Source organism: Martes martes (assembly GCF_963455335.1).
Source record: "Martes martes genome assembly, chromosome: 7".
In the NCBI taxonomy this organism is placed as follows: Eukaryota; Metazoa; Chordata; class Mammalia; order Carnivora; family Mustelidae; genus Martes; species Martes martes.
The window spans coordinates 10,714,389-10,735,320 of NC_137894.1; the positions used below are offsets into that span (position 1 = coordinate 10,714,389).

General features: G+C 50.1%; 1 protein-coding gene across 2 annotated transcripts in view; it reads left to right on the forward strand.

Moving 5' to 3' along the window:
• ST8SIA2 (ST8 alpha-N-acetyl-neuraminide alpha-2,8-sialyltransferase 2) overlaps positions 1 to 19,652 on the forward strand; it is a gene marked incomplete at both ends in the record, with an annotated part of 62,688 nt that extends 43,036 nt beyond the window's left edge. For both annotated transcript variants that reach the window (XM_080808979.1, XM_080808980.1), the window contains 2 exons: positions 3,764 to 4,057; positions 19,367 to 19,652. In XM_080808979.1, coding sequence (XP_080665105.1) covers positions 3,764 to 4,057; positions 19,367 to 19,652 — 580 coding nt within the window. The remainder of the gene's footprint in view (positions 1 to 3,763; positions 4,058 to 19,366) is intronic.
• Positions 19,653 to 20,932: the final 1,280 nt, after the last annotated feature.

Below are 20,932 nucleotides of genomic sequence, written 5' to 3' on the forward strand. Positions count from 1 at the left end.
CCTGGCACAGACAGGGGACTCTGAGCTCGGGCTCCAGGCTCTGTGGGATAGCAGACACCAGGAGGGTCCTGCTGGGATGTTCTCGGTCTCTGTCAATTGAAGGCTTCCATCACTTTGCCATGCTCCATGGTAATGGGGCCCCTCCCCTGCCCGGGAGACCCCAAGACCTTCCCCCTCTCGGAACACTCTACACTGAACAGTGGGAAGACAGGACTTCATGCAAAATGCAGTGAGCTTGCAAAACATTCTGCATTCCTGGATGCATTCCTGCATTCCAGGTCAGGCTTCTGGAAGAAGCAGACATTAGTAAATGAAAAAGGTGAGCAGGAGGAAGCAGCAGAAGGAAGGGCATAGAAGCAAGAGTCTGGATTCATGGATCGTGGAGTCTGGGGCTTGACTGAGCATGGGCTGCCAACCTAAAGTGCTGCTGGGAATTGGGGCCGGACAAGAGTGATGGTCCCCGCAGTGTCCCCATGAGGCTGCCGTGGCAGGCCAAGGGGACTGCCTAACTCGGGGTCATTTAGTACAGAATAAATTCCCAGATGTTTGGGAATCAAAACTTCATTGCATGCTCTCGCTCACTCTCTCTCTCACACACACACACACACACACACACACACACACACACACACACACACACTCACCTTCAATAGGGAGAACCTAATGAATGAATGCCCCCTCACAGACAAATCATCACTCTCATTGTCATGGTCATTGGGCACTTAGCATGCACCAAGTGTAATTCTAGGCACTTCATGTCAATTGACTTACGCAATTCTCACAACAACCCTATCAGGAATGTTCCATTTTAGGCTGGCTTTTGCAGGAAGGAAACTGAGGTGCAGAGAGCCACAGGTCCATAGCGTGCTTGGGTGGCCAGGCTCAAGCTGTGGGCCCAGGCAGTCTGGCTCAGAGCCAAGCATGAGCTGCCGCTCTCTCCAGCAAATTGCCTCTCCCCCTGGACCTGTAGACATGCCTGTTTCTGGAGGGGACAGACTCCTTTCCAGTCCAGAGTCATGCCCATCAAAGCAGTGCAGCCCACCGACAGTCCCCCTAGAATTTTCTTTGGGAGACCTGGCCTGCTGTTAGAGCAAGCTTATTCCCATCCTGATCCCCCCTGACCACCCCCATAAGGAAAACTGCCCTCTGAAGGAGGAGCACAGCAGGGCAGAGCTGCCTCCATCATCCTCACTCAAGGAGTGGCCCTGAGACATGGTCACGGGCATAGCCTGGCCCTCACAGCCCTCCCCTGCCTGGAACACCTGCCATGAGCTGGGTCCCAGGTTGAATGAGGTGGGGAGACTGCCTCAGGTTGCTCGCAGTCCCAGAGCTCCCCAGAGTCTCCAGCAGGGCACTTGGATGACACCCCAACTGACCAGTATTGTAACTGAGCGTGCACATGTCCGTTTTCCCTCCCTTGACCAACCTGGAAGCCTGCTGGGGGCAGGCTCCACATCACTTCCTTCTCTGCCTCTCCCGCAGCCCCCACTGGCCCGTGGTAGACTCGGTAGATCTGAACTGCATTGAATCCATTTCCCTTTCCCCTGCTCTCAGGACCTGGAGGTTGGCCCCGGGGAGGCCCCAGTCTCTCAGGAAGGTCTTGGAAACCTGGTTCAGCGGGGTTCAGGACAATAGGGATAATGGTACTCCATTCCTCTGAGGTCCGAGGCAAGGGTCCCTGAAGGTGTCCCAAACCAGTTCTACCCCTGCAGTGTGTAGCCACAGTCACAGACAGCAAGGCCGGGGTGGGAATGAGGACGGTGGGTATTTCAGGGGGTCTAGTCTGAGCACCAAACAGGCCTTAGAGTCAGACACATCAGAGACGGAATCCTGGGGCTTCTCTTACTCGCTTTGGGCAAGTTACATTGCACCTTCTGGCCTTGGGCTCCTCATCTGTAAAATGAGGGTGATTAACACGGAGTCAGAATGAAATGAGCTGACCTGTGTTAAAGGACGGGGGGCTGGCACACGCCAGGAGCACAAGGATGTTCATTTTCTTTCTGATCATCCTACTTTTCCTCCTCAAATATTGAAGGAAGAAAAGTCCTGGCTTGCAAGGAGGGTGAGTGGTGTCTCTCTGGGTCTCGTCGTTTGGCAATGACTTATGGCCCTGGTCTTCATATCTCCAGCCTCTCTTCTACAAACACTTACTCTAGTTCCTCAGACTTAATTCCTCTCATCGAAGGGCTCTTCCACCATCAGATCCTCTGGGCAGTAAGCAGTCAGGCCTCCCCTGTGGCCAGCGCAGGCCCATTAGCTTGCAGCAGAGGAAAGAAGTTGCAGTATGCACACCCAAGTTAGACCCATGAAGATGGGAAGATCCCCCACAAAGCAGGCCTCTGGTGAGATATCAGAGGTTGCCCACCCAGGGTCCCTGACTAGTTCAGCACAAGATTGCAACGGTCTTTTTAGTTTGTCCTCCCAGACCCAGTTCTTTTTTTTTTTTTTTTTAAAGATTTTATTTATTTGACAGAGATCACAAGTAGGCAGAGAGGCAGGCAGAGAGAGAGAGGAAGGGAAGCATGCTCCCCGCTGAGTAGAGAGCCCGATGCGTGGCTCGATCCCAGGACCCTGAGATCATGACCTGAGCCAAAGGCAGAGGCTTTAACCCACTGAGCCACCCAGGCGCCCCCCAGACACAATTCTATCCAATCCAATACCTACTACAATTTCATCTTATTGCCTACCTGTTGCCTAAAATGCAAATTTGTCGTGTTACTCTCCTGCTCAAGAATCTTCTGTGGCTCCCTTTTGCCGTTGGAACCACGTGCCCAACATATACACTCTGCTTGACTCTCCAGCTTTGTCTCCTCCACACAATATGTCCCAGGCAGAGCAAATTATTTGCCTCCCCCTAAATCCCCATACTGTTTTGCACCTCTACACCCTTAGATACACTTCTTGTGCCTATAATGCCAAAACGTAATGTTCCCTAAACTGCCTGGTCATAAGAATCACCTGACAGGCCTGTAAAAATAACTACCAGTTCCTCAGCTCACCTGCTGAATCTGGGTCCCCAGGTGAGAGACCCCGTGAATCTGTATTTTTAACTACCACCTGAAGTGATTCCTCTGCTCTGACAAGCTAGAGAAACACTCTTCTAATTGCCGCATCCACAAAGGGATTCATTCTCCTCCATCCTTCCAGATGTCCCTCAGTGGTCACCGCCTCTGAGAATACCATCTAACTCTCCTCCTTCCCGTAGTAACGTGAGACTAGATCACATCGAGATCTTAGTGTGGTCCAGCAGTGTTCTGAGTACTGGGTATGTGCTGACTCCTTTAATCCCTGCGAGGGGGTGCTCTTGGGATCTCCATCACAGTTAAAGACACCACCGTGCATATTCCTTAGCTGTAGGGAAGCTCAGAGAGGTTGAGGAGGTTGCCCAGAATCACACAGATGGAAAGTAGCAGAATGAATCCTGAACCTGGGAGTGTGCCTTCGGAGCCCTCGCTGTTACCTAACGTGGCCAGGTTGCACCTGCTTGTAGCACGGTCGTCTTGTGGGCCGAGGGCTGGCTTACTCGCCTCCTTCCTGCTCCACTAGATCTGGAACTCCAGAAGGCACACACTGTATAGCCCCAGGGACCAGCCTGTATGTGGTAAGAGCCTAGTAAATATGGGAGTCAGGGATGATGGGAGCGCGGGGGACGGGGCTGGAAGATGAGGAGGCAGGGACGGGAGGTAAAGGCTAGATGAAAGGAACTGTAGGCAGCAGCGTCTCATCTTTCCCAAAAGGACCGTGACGCCCTTCTCTCTGGCAGATGCAACCTGGCCCCCGTGCAGGAGTACGCGCGGGACGTGGGGCTCAAGACCGACCTCGTGACCATGAACCCCTCCGTCATCCAACGGGCCTTTGAGGACTTGGTCAACGCCACGTGGCGGGAGAAGCTGCTCCAGCGGCTGCACAGTCTCAACGGCAGCATCCTGTGGATTCCCGCCTTCATGGCCAGGGGCGGCAAGGAGCGCGTGGAGTGGGTCAACGAGCTCATCCTGAAGCACCGCGTCAACGTGCGCACTGCGTACCCCTCTCTGCGCCTGCTGCACGCGGTCCGCGGGTGAGCGGCCTCGCCACGGGCTGGGCGGGGGGCCGGTGCGGAGTCTGGGCGGGGCTTGGTGGGCCTGGGCGGGGCTTGGTGGGCGATATTCCCCCGCCCAGACGCATTTGCATCCCAGCTCCCCACCGGTGAGTTCTATGACCTCGGCATCCCCCCGGGTCTTCCTGCACTTCCCTTCCTGGAGAAAGGAGCTGGGGCTGGTGAATGGGTTTCCCCTGGCACGCCAAGTTTGACCAATCCGTCGTGCCCGCCCGGAGAGCTGGGTTGAGAGCGGTCCTCCCATCGGGGCTGCGTGGGGAGTAAACCATGAGGGGCGAGGATGGAAAGAGGAAAATGGGCTGGAAGCTCTTGCAATAGTCTGCCTCAGGACTGCTTGTGGCTAAGACTGGGGTCGTGGTAGCAGATACGCAACAGGTCGCTCAGATTAGCTGGAAACTCTGGCGTAGAGGCAGCAGGATTTGTTGGTGGGTTCTATGTGAGGACCTCAAGGAGGGAGAGAAAGAGAAGCATCTCCAGAATGGCTGTTAGGATTAGAGCTTAAGGGGCGCCTGGGTGGCTCAGTGGGTTAAACCTCTGCCTTCGGCTCAGGTCATGGTTTTAGGGTCTTGGGATCGAGCCCCGTGTGGGGCTCTCTGCTCAGGAGCCGCTTGCCCCTCTGTCTCTGCCTGACTCTCTGCCTACATGTGATCTCTCTCCATCAAATAAATAAATAAGATCTTTTAAAAAATATTTTTAAAAAAAGGATTAGAGCTTGAGAGTATGGGTGGACAGTGGTGCCATTTTCTGTGAGTGGAGAGCCCATGCGTGTTTGGGGGTATTAAGTTTGGACATATTAAGTTTGAGATGCCTGTTACAAATACACCTGTCCACACTCCTGACCTTGCAGCTTGGGATCAAGCCCTGTATCCACCTCACCCAGACACATGGCACTTCACCGTCCTCCTCCAGTGACACAAGCGAGCGCATTGTACAGACCCATGCTGACATTGAAATGCTCTTTCCTGGGGCCCAAGCATAACTCAGTGTGGCCCCCAGAAAGCTCTCTGTCCAACACACAAAGGCTCTTGCTGTCCTCACAAAGGTGACCCTCGAGACTCCCAAGCCTGTGACCAGCCCTGATCTCATTGGGATGTGTTGCCAGCACGGAAACACATCACCCCCAAGAAAAAACAAGCGAAACATTCAGTAAGAGGTGGCCACGCTTGTGGCTGATGGAGCAGAGTGACACCTGATGGACAGAGGGCTCACTGGGGCTACATCCCTTATCCTGGAGGTTGACCTGTGAGGTCTTCTTGAACATCTACCTCCTCCCTGTCTCAGCAACCCCCCCATCTCATGGAGTCTAGGCTCCATGCCTTATATGTTGTCTCTGCCTGGAAGGAGGAAATGTTTGGGGGTCAGAGGAGATGCGAGAAGGGGAAGGACTCGCTCATGGTAAAGAGAAATAGTCCCTCAGACAGGGAATGGGCTACTACCTATAAGAAACGTTTACAGCCAGAGCTATTTCCAGCTATAATTGACTCACTTTCATCTGTCAAAATAGCATTAAGCACCAGTAATAAGCCCTTTAAACAAACAGGCTGTTAATCCTGGGATGGCAACATCTTCCCTTGCAGGAACTCCCGGGAGGAAATATTGCAGGAGAGAACGGGGATGGTTTCTGCTTTTAGCAAGGGGAAGAGTTGGCAGGGAAGAGGGCTTCAGGGGCCTCGGAATCGATTTCTGCCAATGGCCCTCTGCAGGGTGCAGGTCCGGTCGGACATTACAGGAAAGGTGGGCAGTGTCTGTAGCGAGAGCAAGGGCTTACCCAGACTTGGCGGGAACTTACCTGGTGGTTTGCAGCAAGAGGAAGAATGGGCTGAAGGGATGGGAGAGGCAGAACAAAGCCACAGGAGAAAAGACTGAGGGTTCATAGAAAAGATGGCTGAAGAGGAAACTGGCCCAGAGGCAGTCTGGTCTAGCATGAGAACCATAGACTTTGGTGTTAGGGACACCTGGGTTCAAATCCCACCTCCATTACTCAGGTGGTGGAACAGGTCCCTTACCCCCCTGAGCCCTGCTTTTCTCTGTCTCTCACTTTTCTCTGTCTCTTGCCTGCATCCGAATGTGTGGTCTGAGCTGGCCAAGGGAGACACACAGTCAGTCAGTCATCCCTACGGCCACCAACCACCCAGCAAGGGATTGGACTTGCCCTATAGACTTCAGAGGTAGAAGTAGGACCGGAGGGTGAAACCACAGGGAGGAGGGTATATTTAGGCTCAATTGGATAAAGGATTCTGTAGTAGAAGAGTGGACAAAAGTTAGATTCTCTTGTCAGGAGGTCTTCACCTCAGAGTTCCAATGTAGACTGTAGTTTACAGAATAATCTTGTTTCCATACTTAAAAATCTATTGTTCAATAAACCCTCTATGAAGTGGAGGAGGTAAACATTTTTATTGCGGTAAAATAGACACAACATAAAATTTACTACTTTAACCATTGTTCACTGTGCAGCTCAGTAGTTAAGTATATTCCCAGTGTTGTGAAACAAGTCTCCAGAACTTCATCTTGCACATCTGAAACTCTACACCCATTAAATAACAAGTCCCCTTTTCCCCAACCCTCCCTCCCTCCATCCCATGATACAGTAACCTTTCTACTGCGGTTTCCATGAATTTGGCTACTTTAGATACCTCCTTCAAGGAGATTCCTACAGCATTTGCCTTTCTGTGACTGACAGATTCCACTTAACGTGTCGTCCTCAAGGTCCATCCGTGCTATAACCTGTGTCAGAACGGCCTTCTTTTCAAAGACTGGATAATATTCTGTTGTACGTGTGTGCCAGATTTTGTTTGTCTGTCCATCCATAGCTGGACATTTGGGTTGCTTTCGCCTCTTGACTGTTGTGAATAGTGCTGCGGTCAGCATGCATGGGCAGATAGCTCTTTGAGACTCTGCTTTCCATGGCTGGATCATATCCTTGTCCTGTTTTTAATTTTTTGAAGAACCTCCAATCCGCCTTCCATGGTGTCTGCACCATGTTGCGATCCACTAGCAGCACATGAGGGATTCAGTTTCTCCACATTTTCCCCGACACGTGCTATTCCATTTCACCACATCTTTGCCAACTTGTTATTCGGTAGTAACCCATCTTGACCACTTTGAAGTGCACCATTCGATTAGAAGTAATTGGCTGTTAGAGGAAAATGTAGCAGAAAATCTTTATGATCTTGGGTCTAGCAATGGTTGCTTAAGTATCACACCAAAAACACAGGAAATGAAAGAGAAAAGGAGTTAAAAGGGACTTCATTAAAACTAAAACTTGTCATGCACCAAAAAGCCAATCTAGTATGGCGGGGGGGAACCCACCCATAAAATGGGGGGAAATAGTTGCAAATCATGTATCTGATAAGAGATTAATATCCGGAGTATATGTTGAGTACAACTCAACAACACCATAAATAATCAAACAACCTAATTTTTACATGGGCAGAGGACTTTTTTTCCAGAGAAGATATACAGATGGCCAATAAGCACATGAAAAGATGCTCAACATCACTCATCATTGGGAAATTGTAAATCAAAACCGCAGTGAGTTACCACTTCCCACCCACTGGGATGGACGCTATCAAAACGTGGGAAATAACACGTGTCGGTGATGGACGCTATCAAAAAAGTGGGAAATAACACACATCGGTGAGGATGTGAGGAAATCGGAACCCTTGCGCCTGCTGGTGGGAATGTCAAGTGGGAATCACCTTTGAGGCATCTTAGTGTGTTCATTCTGCAAAGGAGGAAGTTGACGCCCAGATGAGTTGGGTGATGAGTAGGAAGCCACCGAGCCAGTAAGGGGCACAACCAGGAACTGAAGCACAGCACCTCACTCTAGCCAGGACACCAGAGGCAGCAAATTCAAACCCAGCCAGTTCTGGATTTGGGGCCCCCATCAGCTCAGTGGGGCAGGTGCTGTCCCACCAGAGAAGTGCTGTGAGGAGACCACACAGCAGTGTATCAGGACTCCCAGGGTGCACGGCAGTTCTTCTGAGTCTGGGACAGTGTTCCCACCAGGCAGAACAAGCTGAAAGGTCAGAACATCTTAGGGTCCCATCAAACACCCTCTGGCATCTGAGGCTTGACACAGTCTTGTGGAACCCCCCATTGAGGCTCTCAGTGTTGTTCGCCCCTTGACATTGCCTTGGCCGTTGCCTCCCTCCTCTGCTTGGCTGCTCCTTCACAGCCAAGCCATCTTTCCAAAGGAAAGCAGCCGTCCCCAATAGCAGCTGTGTGCCCACTCACTCTGAATGCAGCTGGGTGGCTTGAAATGCCCAAACATGTCCACATACAAGTCATTGTGCTCCTAGGACTGGTTTAGTGTCCCCAGTCCATCCATTCATGGGGGAAAAAAAACTGTGAGATGTTCTAGTAACAGCAAATAGGCTTGTCATGAGGACCAAATGAAATCATTTACATAAATCACTTTAGAGCCCAGTGCTGGTCGTATTAAGTCCGTCTAGTACTACAAGCTGGCACGTGGTAGAGCCAGGCTTCATGTGAAGGGACCACCGGAACACAGTTTCCGTTCTCCTGGCTAAACAGTCTCCTACACATTTGTGGTCATTAACCTACTTCTTATTATTCATTGTTCAAGTCGTCAGTGCCTTGAGGCCAGGATACTGCCACTTTGTGCTGCATTCCTCTCTCCTGCATAGTGCCTGATACTCAGAGAGCCTCTAGTGACTGATCAGGGGGTCCCCAGTGACCTCAGATTGAAGAAGGACATGTAGGAGAATAGAGGAGGGGCACAGATAACCATCCCTAACATGGCTATGCTAGACACCATGCTAAGCGTTACGTCATGTAATGAGAGAACGAGAACCAGCATTCTATGCTGAAGACAGCAAAGTGAGCCTCGGGTGGTAAGAAACTTGCGCAAGGTTGCATGGCTCGTGAGAGAGATTCAGGACTCCTCCCTTGGTCCTGATCACCACCCATTTGCCCCTGTGACAATAACCAGGAAAGAATGACAGGGACCCTAGAAGAACAATGTCAGAAGGCCAAAGCCAGAATGTGAGCTTATGAAAATATTAAGAAAAAATAGAAAGGGGGCAACTGGGTGGCTCAGTCATTTGTGCCTCTGGCTCTTGATTTCAGCTCAGGTCATGATCTCAGGGTGATGAGGAGGAACCCCTCGTCAGGCTCCGCCCTGAGTGTGGAGGCTGCTTAAGATTCTCTCTCTCCCTTTCCGTCCACCCCTCCCTCCCAAAAAAAGAAAGAAAAACAGAAATTGCATTTTATGGTTCAAGTGAAAAGAACCAAAAAGTTAAGCGCAGGCGGTGTAGAGGCTACAAAAGACAAAAGGGAACGAGACTCTTGGTTCGTCTTCTTCACCTGTCTTCTCAGCAAAGGAGAGCTGTCTTTTACCTGGATAGCATGACAAAGCCTTTGGTATCATTACGTATAATCCCATTTCGTTGCCCTAAACCAGTGGTTCTCAACATGGTCCCTTGACCAGCGACATCAGCATCACCTGGGTACCTGTATAAATGCAAATTCTCAGGCCCAACCCAAGCTTACTGAATCAGAAACTGCAGGTTCAAGGCCCAGAAATCTACCTCTTAACAAACCCTGCAGGTGATTCTGATGTACAGTGTAAGTTTGAGAACCTCAACAAAACCAAGACCTACTAATATCTCAGGAGATATCATGCACTAGGACCACTGAGTAGTTGGCCCTGATCTTCCCCCAAATCATGCCCCAATTTTCTAAACATGAGGAAAAGATGGACTCCAGTGAGCTTGTTGTCAACCCAAGCCAGAGTTTCAAAATGGCTCTCAGTGCAATGGCTCAGGAACATCTGAAGATGAAGAAGCAAATATCCAACACCAGATGTCCTCATGGGAAAACCGCAGGGTACACTGCCCCAGTCTGCTCTTCTGAGGAGGGTAGTAGACAGGTAGACCCAGGATCGGTGTAGTCATTTTCATATGTTGGTTCAAGTCAGATACTTCGACAAAATATTTCTTGAGCAGCATGGAGAACTGTGACATTTCAGGGAGTGAAAGGGAGCAAATGTTAAGCATCTTCTTAGAGAAACCTTGAAAGATAGATACTATTTTTATCCCTATTTTACTCACAAGGAAACAGGCTCAGAGACCAGGTAACTCAGATGAGGAGTTTCATCATGAGGATGAAACCCATGTGTATGGGTTTCAGTTGTGTCTACTGCCATGCCCCTTCTCATGTCCTTGACAGACTGGCCACTGTCTGTTGACCACAGATACCCAAATGACTAATTAATTAAAGGTTGACTTCGTGGGGGTCTCTAAGAACACACCACCAGGTTCCTGTACTGCCAACTGTCCCCATTTCTACCAATAACTTAAGTGAAGGCACCAATGGTCTCCTTAGCCAGTTTGCAGAAGACACAACTTTGGGGGGATTCCTAATAATTGGTGCCTCAGAGTTGAATCCAAACTTCTTTTGATAGACTGAAACAATGAGCTAATCTAAGAGGGAGAAATTTAATACAGATGAATGCAAGATCCTGTGCTTAGTTTCTAAACAATTGTACAGGTGTGATGAACAATACCAATCAGCAGCAGGCATGGGGTTTCTCAAAGGGATAAGATGATCTTAGATCATGGCGATGGATGTATAATGTTTTGAGACTCAAGAAGGTCTTCAATGACCTTGGTCAAATCTGACCTGGAGAAGTTTTGGGTCCCAGGCTGGAGAGGGACCACAGTGGCAGAGAAATTCGAAAGTCGAAAGGTTTGGGGAGAGAAGTCTCCAAGGAGCATGGGAGCAATCTTTCTTCAATTAACAAATATTTATTTGCTATAACCTAGAAGGCCCCGGGCCTGTGCTGGGGGAACACAAAAATCAATGAAACAAGGCCTTTGCCCTTGAGCGGCTCACAGATTTGGACTGCAAGTCTCCAGATGTAGAGCCAAGGTTGAGAAGGGATCTATGAGGATTCTGACTTCATCTGGGTGCTGAGAAGAGCATTCCAACAAATAAGGTTCTCTGAAATGAGCTTGGTTGCCTCTTGTTCAGGCAGCAGTGAATGCTCCTTGCTGGGCCATGACTTGGGAACTCTGCATCCTACAGAGTTAGTGTATGAGTCTGTCAGCGCTGCTGTAACAAAGGACCACAGGCCAGGTGGCCTAAATGGACAACAGAAAGTTATTGTCTTGCAGATCTAGAGGCTAGAAGTCCTTCTCAGAGCGCTGAGGGAAGACTCTCTTCCAGGCCTTTCTCTTGTGGAGGACCAGCTCCATCATTCTCTCTGTGTGCCTGTGTATCTCCAAATCCCCCCTGCTTATAAGGTTGGGTTGGAATAGGGGTCACCTTAACAACCTCATTTTAACTTGCTTACCTCTGTAAAGACCCTTATCTCTAAATAAGGTCGCATTCTGAGGTACTGGAGGTTGACCTCCACAGATGAATTCTGAGGGAATATCATTCAACCCATAATGGTTGGGCTAGACGGTCCACCCTTTCCACTCAGAGATTCTTTGATTCATCACACCTGTGCCAGCAGACCCTCTAACCACTGGGTCTTCTGGAGATTCCTGACACTTTGGGGCATTTATGGGGCCAGGGCATTGCAGGGAGGGGGCAGTGTGGGGCAGAGAGAGCCTACCCTTTGAATCTTATTTCCAGGGGGCTTTGGGTTCTGCCAGCCTGCAAGAGTGGCACAGTGCCCCGGCTGTCTGTTGGCAAGGGAGGCAAACAGCCCAGGGGAAGGACACCCCGGCAGTTGAATATGGCTGCAGGAAGGGGAAAACTCTGGTCTGCAGATGGTAGTGAATGGCTCAGATTCAATTACAACAATAGGGGAGGCTGTGACCCATGGAGAGGGTGGCCCTCGGGCAGGAAAGCAGCCCGCTGCCTGGCCCATTTAGCCGCCCAGACCACAGGCCTGGTGCAGAGGAAGCCTGTGAAATGGTGCTTAATTAGGCACCAAACGTGCTGAACGTCAGCCCTAGGATGGCAGTGGTCCAGCAGGCATCCCTGCCAGGGCTGGAGCGCAGATCAGCATTGTGGGCATTGCTGTCTGGCAGTGGGGAGCAGAAACCTGCACACTGGACGGGCAAGAGAGTAAGCAGGGTGCACAGAATCAGAGCCGAGACCAACGCAGGTTGGAGCACCCTCCTCCCAGACATGACCATCGTATGGTCCTAAGAGCATGTCCCCAGATTCAGTCCAGGAGCCGGGTTCTGGTCTCCTCCAGGGGACACAGAGTGCAGAAGTATATCCCACCACAGTGTTACATAGAGAAAAAGAGGGAGGTCTGTGGTATTAAGGCACAGATGGCATTTCATCATTTTTCATAGATTGTCTCAATTTTTTTTTCAAACAGCAATGCACATAGTAAAAAGAAAAATCCAAACAGTATAAAGGATTTAAAGTGAAGAGCGAGTAAGCCCTCCTCCACAGAGGCAGCCTGTTACGCTGGTTTTCTGTGTGTATTCTTCCAGAAATATCCACTTTTACACATAAGGAAGCATGTTTTAAACATCATACCTTGCTAAATTCTGGAAATTATTCCACATCAAAGCACGCTACCTTGCTCTCCTTCACAGTGTCTGGACCATAATTTATGGGAGCAGAAGCCGTTGGTGGGTATCGCAGGTTTTTCCAATCTTTTGCTAGTATAATCAGTGCTACAGTGATCATCTTATACCGACATCTGCACCCATATGTACATCTAGAGGCTCACTTTTAGGCATGCCATTGCTAAAAAGAGATGCATGTAAGCATCATTAGTTTTTATAGAGGTTATCAAATTGCCCTCCCTAGAGGCAGGTACCAAGTTACACTCCCACCTCCCATGATTGAAAATGCCTGCTTTCCCATAGCCTCACTAGCTCACCAGCGTGGTAGGTCACCAACACTTGTTCTCTGTGCGAATCCAGTGGAAAATGCCATCTGATTGTTGTGGGGAATTGGGTTCCTTTCATTATAAATGAGGTTAATTATAATTTTTTTTTCCTGTTTGGAGTGGCATCAGTTTATATTCCAGAATCCAACCAGCCATGAGTTTTCAGCCCACAAGAGGTGGACTTTCTGAAACCCTGCTGGGCCAGAGGTGATCCCTGTGAGTGAGTCATAGTCTCTTGACTCCCCCAGGGGCCACCCATGTAGGAGGAGAAAGCTCTGAAGTTATCAGCTATCATGATTTTTCTCCTTTCTTCTAAGGCACCACTAGCCTGCCTTTCCCATGTGCAGACCTGCAGGTCTGCAGGAAAGTCAGCCTCCTTGGCTTCTGCCAGTGCCCCCCAAGGGGACACTAGCCTCTGCTTGCTCATTTTCACTCCTGGCTTCATAAACTAGAGATTTGTGGTGCACCCACTTTGCACATGAGCTATGAAGATCTGGGGTTATATAAGGAGTAGGAAGTCAGTCCACTGGCTCACAGAATTGTACATTGTAGAGGAGGGGAAAGACAAGTAAATAATGATAGCATAGTATGATAAGTGCTGTGATTGGAAAAGAACAACGTAAAATGGACCCATCTGGGGAGGTCTGGGAAGTGACATCAAAGCTGAGACCATAAGACAGAGTTGCTGGCCAGGAGAGCTGGGAGTTGGTGGTGTCTTGGTAGGAATCAAGAAGGTCCTTATAGTGTGTGGATCTGAGAGCCAGGTGTTGGGAGGGATCTCAGCCCCAGGTCACAAGGGCTTCCCAAGCCCGGCCAAAGCCACTGGGTGTTGTTCTCGGGACTCTAAGAGTCCCTGGAGAATTTTTGGTGGCATGGTCATCCTTCAAGTCAACCTTGTTCACTTGAGTGAAGGACACTGGTTTGGGTAAGCAACGAGGCTTAGGGACCAGGAATCGACCTCAAGCATCAACAGGACTTGGTCAGCTCTGCACTCCAGCCCCTAATTTTGAGACAAAACCCCCAGCTCTCCATGCTCACAAAGCTGGGCAGTCTCATCCTGAGATGTTCCCCCAGGAGACAAGAGCCCTAGGCAGTGTTCCCAAGGAAAAGACAGCAATGGGCTATGGACCCCCAGACCAGAGCCCAGGCTGCTGGTGTGGATAATGGGAGACCAGGGGTCTGAGGGTCCCGTCCCCGACTTTGCTGCTCATCTTGCACAAAGTGTCCCCAAGTGTGCCATGGCAACCACCTGTAAGGCATTCCTGCTCCTTAAGGGACAATATGAGCTATGTTCCACAAAGTGCTTTTAGCATCTTAGAGAAGGCCCTTTTGGTCCCTTTTTCCCCACAGTGGCAGCCACTGTTCTTGCCACATACCGAGCACAGGAATTCAGAAAGAAGGACAAACGTGCTTTGGAGATGATTTTGGAGATCCTTGTCTATAGCTGTCCATGCTCATAAAATACGGCGCTTAATCGTCTTGGCAATTGGGATAACCAATTTGGAAAATAATTACTGCCTTCTTTAAGATTACTTTGCCTTCTAATTAAAATCTCAAGACTGGGATATTAAAGGTGCATTGTCAATACAACGTCCCGGATGCACCCAGCTAACCTCGTTTGGGAAGGCAAAATTAATTAGTTTGTGTTTTAACACCCAGCTGTTATCCTGAGGAAGGAAATCATCTACAAGTTGGCCACACACACAGTCTCCAAGCTGGCCAGAGTGGCTGAGGGGGATAGAAAGGAAATCAAGGGTGATTTGTTCCCACGTAACTCAGTCAGCTGCTATTACAAGCTGCTCGTTAAACGGCGCCCCCGCGTCCCAGGCAGACATGGCTCAGGAGTGTTCTTGTTCACCTGTGGTGCCGGGATGGGAAATAAGTCAGTCCCTCCATGCCACTGAGCTCCCCATTCATTCTGGAGCCTCCTGGGCTGTTAACACCCCTCCCAGTGATTGGTTCTTGGGGGAAAGCCGGCAGCAGATCCAAGAGGCTGCGCCCCTCTCTCCCTGTCCCTCCCAGCCACAGGTACAAACCTGTGTGCCATGCTGGCTTCCCTCTTCCTCTTTTTTGACTTTTTCCTATTTTTCAATTCCATGTGAGTCAGACTTTTGCTGAGCACCCCGAACCCTGGATGATAGTGGTTCTAGGCTGCGCAGCAGTAACAATCCCCCAGCCCCTTGCGATTTAGCACAACAAGCTGATTTCTCGTTCATGGGAAGTGTGATGCAGGTCGGCACTGGCTCTCTTCCAGACGGTGATCCAGGGATCTAGGCTTTTTCCTTGTTAGGCTGACACCGTCTTTACGGGAGGCTTGGAGGGTCCCTAAGGCAGAGGAGAAGGTTGACCCCCAAAGGACACACTTCCTGTCACAGCCTCTTGGCCAGAACTGGTCACGTGACCACCGCCCCATTGCAAGGAATGCTGGGAGATGTAGGAGGGCACATGGAGTGTTGAGTGCTGCTGTCCATGCCACAGTGCCCTGATTGCACCGTGCAGGGAGGCAGGTGCCTCTGAACCCCCTACCAGGAGTGTGAGGCATGACCCTTGCCCCCGGGGAGATGCCAGCACTGTTCTGTGTAGGAGGCCAACCCATACAGGGATGAATTATCAGGCCGGATTGATAAGCACAACAGCAGAAGTAGAAGCCAAGTTCATGATAATAGGTGGAAGTGATTACCTCAGCATGAACTAGGAAGAAGAGGGCGGAACAAAAGGAACATTTCCAGGAAGATGTAATTCATGTGCTTAGTTTTGGTGGGGAGGGGAAGACAGTTCACCCTGGGGACACGAGGAGGAAAGTCCCACCTGCAGGTAGGGCACAGCATGTGTCCGAGTAACCTCAGACCTCCCACAGATCAAACTCTTCCCTCCGCAGCGTCTCTGAGCACAGCACTGATGTCCTGAAAAGAAATTCATTTCTGTACGCCTTCTCAGGCTAAGGCCTTACAATAGGAAAACAAACAAACCACAAATCCCTAATAAGGCATTTGTGACCAGTGTTAGGGCTTGAATTTGCTCAGGGAGCAAGTAGCGCTGTGCTCTCAGGCAGGGACACTGCAGTGGCTTGCATGTCCCTCGGGAGGGTCAACAGCCGGCTCAGAATCACCATGGGGTGGAAAAGGCCTAAAACCAGGAGTGGGGAGGCTACACCACGTTTTTTCTAAGCCTTCCAGCAGCTCGAGGAGTGCCTCTACTCGGGCCTGTCTCCGTGGACTCTCCTGTTTTCCTTCTGAAACCTGAAACAAGAGAACAAGTACAATCTGGGAGGCCCGTGGATCACCCACACATATGGTCTGCTGACTCACCCAACAGGACCTCACATGATCTTTCTAATTTTTTTTTAATTAGTTGCCAACATTCAAAAATTGGGAGAAATGGCATAAAAATCCAGCTCTCTTATACACACTTTGACACCACTATACTGGACAACAATAAAACTGGCTACCCCTTTAGATGCCACAGCACCGTGGGATCCTCCCTATTGCCTTGGCAACCCTGAGGCCAGGCACTGGTTTTCCCTACACACATCCCAGCTCCCAGCTCACTCAGTTACACCTCCTGCCAGGCCACTGGGCTTGACAAGTTCCCCGGGCTCAATCGTCTTTAAAACTTGATGACTATTCCTGAGGCTTTCTCTTTGCCCATATTTTCTCTAAATATACCTCATTCTTAGCAGAACCACCCACCAGTGAGAGCAGGGCTTCTTAACCTTGGATGCACATTTGAATGACTGGAGGAGGTTTTAAAAATCCCAGCGTCCAGCCTACACCCGGAGGTTGCACTCAGGATCTGTCCTCTTAAAGCTCCAGGTGACTCAGTGTACAGCCTTGGTCGAGAAGCATTGAGTTAGAACCGAAAATGCAATGGACTAGCTTTAGGAGGGGGTGAGTTCCCCATCATCACAGGTAGTTAAACCAAGGTGGATGAGCACTTTGCAAGGATGTGTGGGGTGATCCAAACATTGGCTGCTACTCTCCTGGGGTTCTTTCCTCCTTCCACTTCCCTGCCTTTGCCTCTCAGCACCTTCCCAAGCTCAGTTCAGCCGCATTGAACCTACAGTGTGCAAGTGATCTCAGGAAGGGCATCTTATCTCATGAGCCTCAACCACGGACCCCCCTGGGCCAGCACCGTGCCTTCCGCATATCAGCTGGGAGTAAGCCTCTCAGCAGTTCAGGGAAGAAATGATGAAGGTCTGCGGGGTGTCCACACAGGCTTTTCCCTATTACTTCCCAGTTGTGTTTGTGGTTAAGGGAGCCGTTGTATTGCTCCCTGCCTTTGTCCCCTCCATCTGATTCTGGGTTGAAAAATTCACCCACAGGGAAGTTTCTTGGCCCAGACAGAATGAAACAGGAGGAGAAGCAAGCAAAGTGGTCTTCAACTGACAAGCTTACGACAAAAGACTGGTTGTCTAGGGGCTCTCCGGGAGGTCGGCACAGTGCCTCCGAGAATCATGTTCACAGGCTGGGGTGAAGGGTCCCTGAAATGTGTTTCTTATATAAAATATTACATTATTTACTACAATTATATGGGTTACTAGGAATCTATAACCTTGTCTGTTTCAAAGGCTAATCTCCAAAAAAAAAAAAAAATATTTCAGGTTAACTTTCTGGAATGTCTTGGTGTTTCATTTTTGGGTCGGTAGAAAGAAGCACTTGCAAGAGGAAGGGCGTGCTGGAACTTCTAGAAAATCTTCCCCTACCCCTGCACTGTGAAGAATATGAGACGGTTTCAACTTTCAGCAATATGTAAATGTTTTGCCTGGCATACGTTTGCTTCTGGCGTGAATTTAATTGGTGCGTTTGACTATAAAGTCACACCTGTCACTGGGCTGAGGTGTCCTCAGGAGCCGCGCTGGGGTTGGGGAGTGGATGTTCTTCACAGTGGCAGGTGGACCAGGTGCGATGAGGCACATAGAGTTTGAGGACAGAAAAACATGGCCGGTGTCTGGTGTGGATCCACAGTAGTGAGGAGCTGATAGTAAGGAACTCCATCTTTTCCACCAAGGCATATGCATTACATTTAAAGGGATTCAGCACAGGGTTAGCAGAAGCTTTTTATGAGAAATAAAGAGGTTAAACCACACGTCCCAGTGAGTTCTAAATCCAAGCAGAAGAACCATGGTGGAAAGCCAAAATGGTGGCAAAGAAAATGGATGTTTTCCCGCTTCTGGAGAAAGGTCTAGATTGTGTTGAAACTTGGAGATCCCCTAGTCTATGGCCCATCATCACAAAGATGTGAAAAATTAGGTCCAGCAGGGAGAAGTGACCAGCCCAAAGGCATGCAGGTAGCTGTTAACAGAACTGTCACTTGAAACGCAGGTCTAAAATTTGGTAGCTCCCCAGACCTCTGTCTCCTCGTCTGTGGAATGGAGATGGGTTCTTCCTCAATGCTGTCTTGGTTAAGGTAAACTGAGGCCTTCTATGTGCAGAGGTAGCTCAGTGCCTCCTCCAGCACTGGTGTCCATTAGCCCAACGCCGTGCTCTTCCCAGTTCTCCATAGCTCCTCTTATTAGCCCTGCCAGGTTCCTAGGTAGGAAGTGGGAACTCCCATTTCAGACGGAGATACACCAAGTGCCACGACAGGCCTTGAGAAGAGAGCATGGCAGAACCTGGTTTCACCAGGCAGAGCACCCTCTGGTGTCTCCTCAACTCTCAAGGCAGCCACCCATGGTCAGAAGTGGGCAACCCGCATCAGAGGGTGGGGGTCCTGCAGGCGGGGATGGAAGGAAATCCTATGACGCGAGACAAGGAAGTCTCTGCTGGAGTCAGGAATGGTGACATGCAGAGGGAAGCACCATGGGACCCTCCACAAAGGGAAGATGGGGGGGGGCACCGTATAAGAGCCGCCCCGTAATAGGGGGTCTGCATGCAGCGGCTGCAGCAGCAAGCTGCCACGCCCACATGAGTCCTCTGTGGCTGGCTCTCTCGTGCTCCCACAGCAGAGGCCAGGAGCGTGACTGCAAAGCCAAAAATATCTGCCAGCTGGCTCTTTATAGAAAAAGTTTGCCCGTTCCCACTTTAGACTTCAACAGGCCTGAGTCCAGGTCAAGGTCTTGCCCTTTCTACCAAGGTGACATGGGACAAGCCCCTTTTGTCTCTGTGCCTCATTTCTGCTGCGTCTGTACCTCCGAACAGGCTCCTCATGTTTCCATAAAAATCATATATGTGAAAGCTCACAGCATAGGGAACAGTTGTGTTTCTTAATAAAGGTAGGTAGTCAGTCTTCTGTGAAAGGAACCAGGGGTCTGTGGCTGGATTGGTCTCTGCAGCTCCTGGAGTGGTGAAGACAAGGCAGACTGCTGGACAGGTTAAAATTGTCCTCTTCCTGGAAAGGATGATTCACAAACTCATGTTTCTTTTCTCTTCTTTTTTTTTTTTTTTCTTTCTTTATCTTTTCTTTTCTTTTTCTTTCTTTCTTTTTTTTTTTTTTTTTTTTTTCAGATACTGGCTAACCAACAAGGTCCACATCAAGAGACCCACCACTGGTCTCTTGATGTACACCCTGGCCACACGTTTCTGCAACCAGATCTACCTCTACGGCTTCTGGCCCTTTCCACTAGATCAGAACCAGAACCCCGTCAAGTACCACTATTACGACAGCCTCAAGTATGGCTACACCTCCCAGGCCAGCCCCCACACCATGCCCTTGGAGTTCAAGGCCCTCAAGAGTCTGCATGAGCAGGGGGCTTTGAAACTGACTGTTGGCCAGTGCGATGGGGCCACGTAAGGTGGGCACCCCGTGGGACTCAGTGGCTCACATTTCCTGCCAGCTACACCACAGGCAGATGGGAGTCGGGGTGGCGCAAATTATAGAACAAGCAGGCTAGTGGTTTTCTTTGTTAAAGTGTAAAACAGTGACCAGAATATATATATCTATACCTGCATATATATATTGACCTGAGTATTTATAACTGTGTGGTGTTCATCTAGCATTAGGCAGATAAGCCACAGGAAGAAGGTGTGGAGAACCCACCCAAACCGGATTGAGACTCAGTCCATCTTTAGGGGCAGAAGGACTTGACATGAAAAGAAGCCAGTCCCATGACTTTGGATGATCTGGGTTGGAGAGATCTTTGGGCTCATGGATGAATGGAGAGCCCCTTCTTGGCAGCTGCCCCGAGCCTCTGAGACACGTGGATTCTGGGTGAGCCAAGACCCAGAGGGGACAATGGACCCAAGTCTAAAATGGTGCTGTTCACAGAGGAGAAAGAGGTTGAGGGGTTCATCCTGGCAGAGGAGGACAAGGACACCAGGAAGCAGAGGCCACTTCAGGGCCATGGGCCTCGTTCCACAAACTTAGAGTTTAACCGTCCGAGGGATGATTCACGGTGGACCCACCGGTTCTAGACAGGCTTTCACAGCTATGGAGCGACGGCTGGAGAAGAAACCAAGGACAGTCCATACTCCGGCTTCGCAAGAACCACCAAGAACCTGGACAGAGCAGGCAGAGGACCCTGAAGACCACGGGGGGGTGTTCACCTGGCGTTTTGGAAAAATTGAGATCTCCCGCTTGGGGACAGCACTCCACCCCACAATAAGGCAGAAGAGTGTCCAGAACGTGGTGGTCTGGTGGGTGTTCTTTAAAATGACTAGAGTCCGCCAAGGAGGAAGGGACCCTGGGATGTCACCCGCTGGATTAGCCCCCTTCCTGCTCTATTAGAATGTCACATGAGGGACCGTCCTGTCCCCTTCTACCACCAGGGAAGCCACAGCCAAAGCTTGAAAGGGCACCGTCAAGATAAATGTCATCCTTTTTAAAATACATATGATTGCCTTTCTGGGCGCCTCACAGAGCCCCAGAGTGTGAGACCTAAAAGGATGCTAAGCACCTTGCTTCATTTCTCTGTAACCACTCTGTTCGCTTCCTGCATCGTGCGCTCACGGGGCCTCTGCAGCCAGACTGCTGCATCCATGTCACTTTCTCGTCATTTTCCTATCCCGATGTCACACTAGCCGGCATTGAGCTCCAACACTGAGCTTCTCCAGCGTGCAGGGAGAGGCTCCACT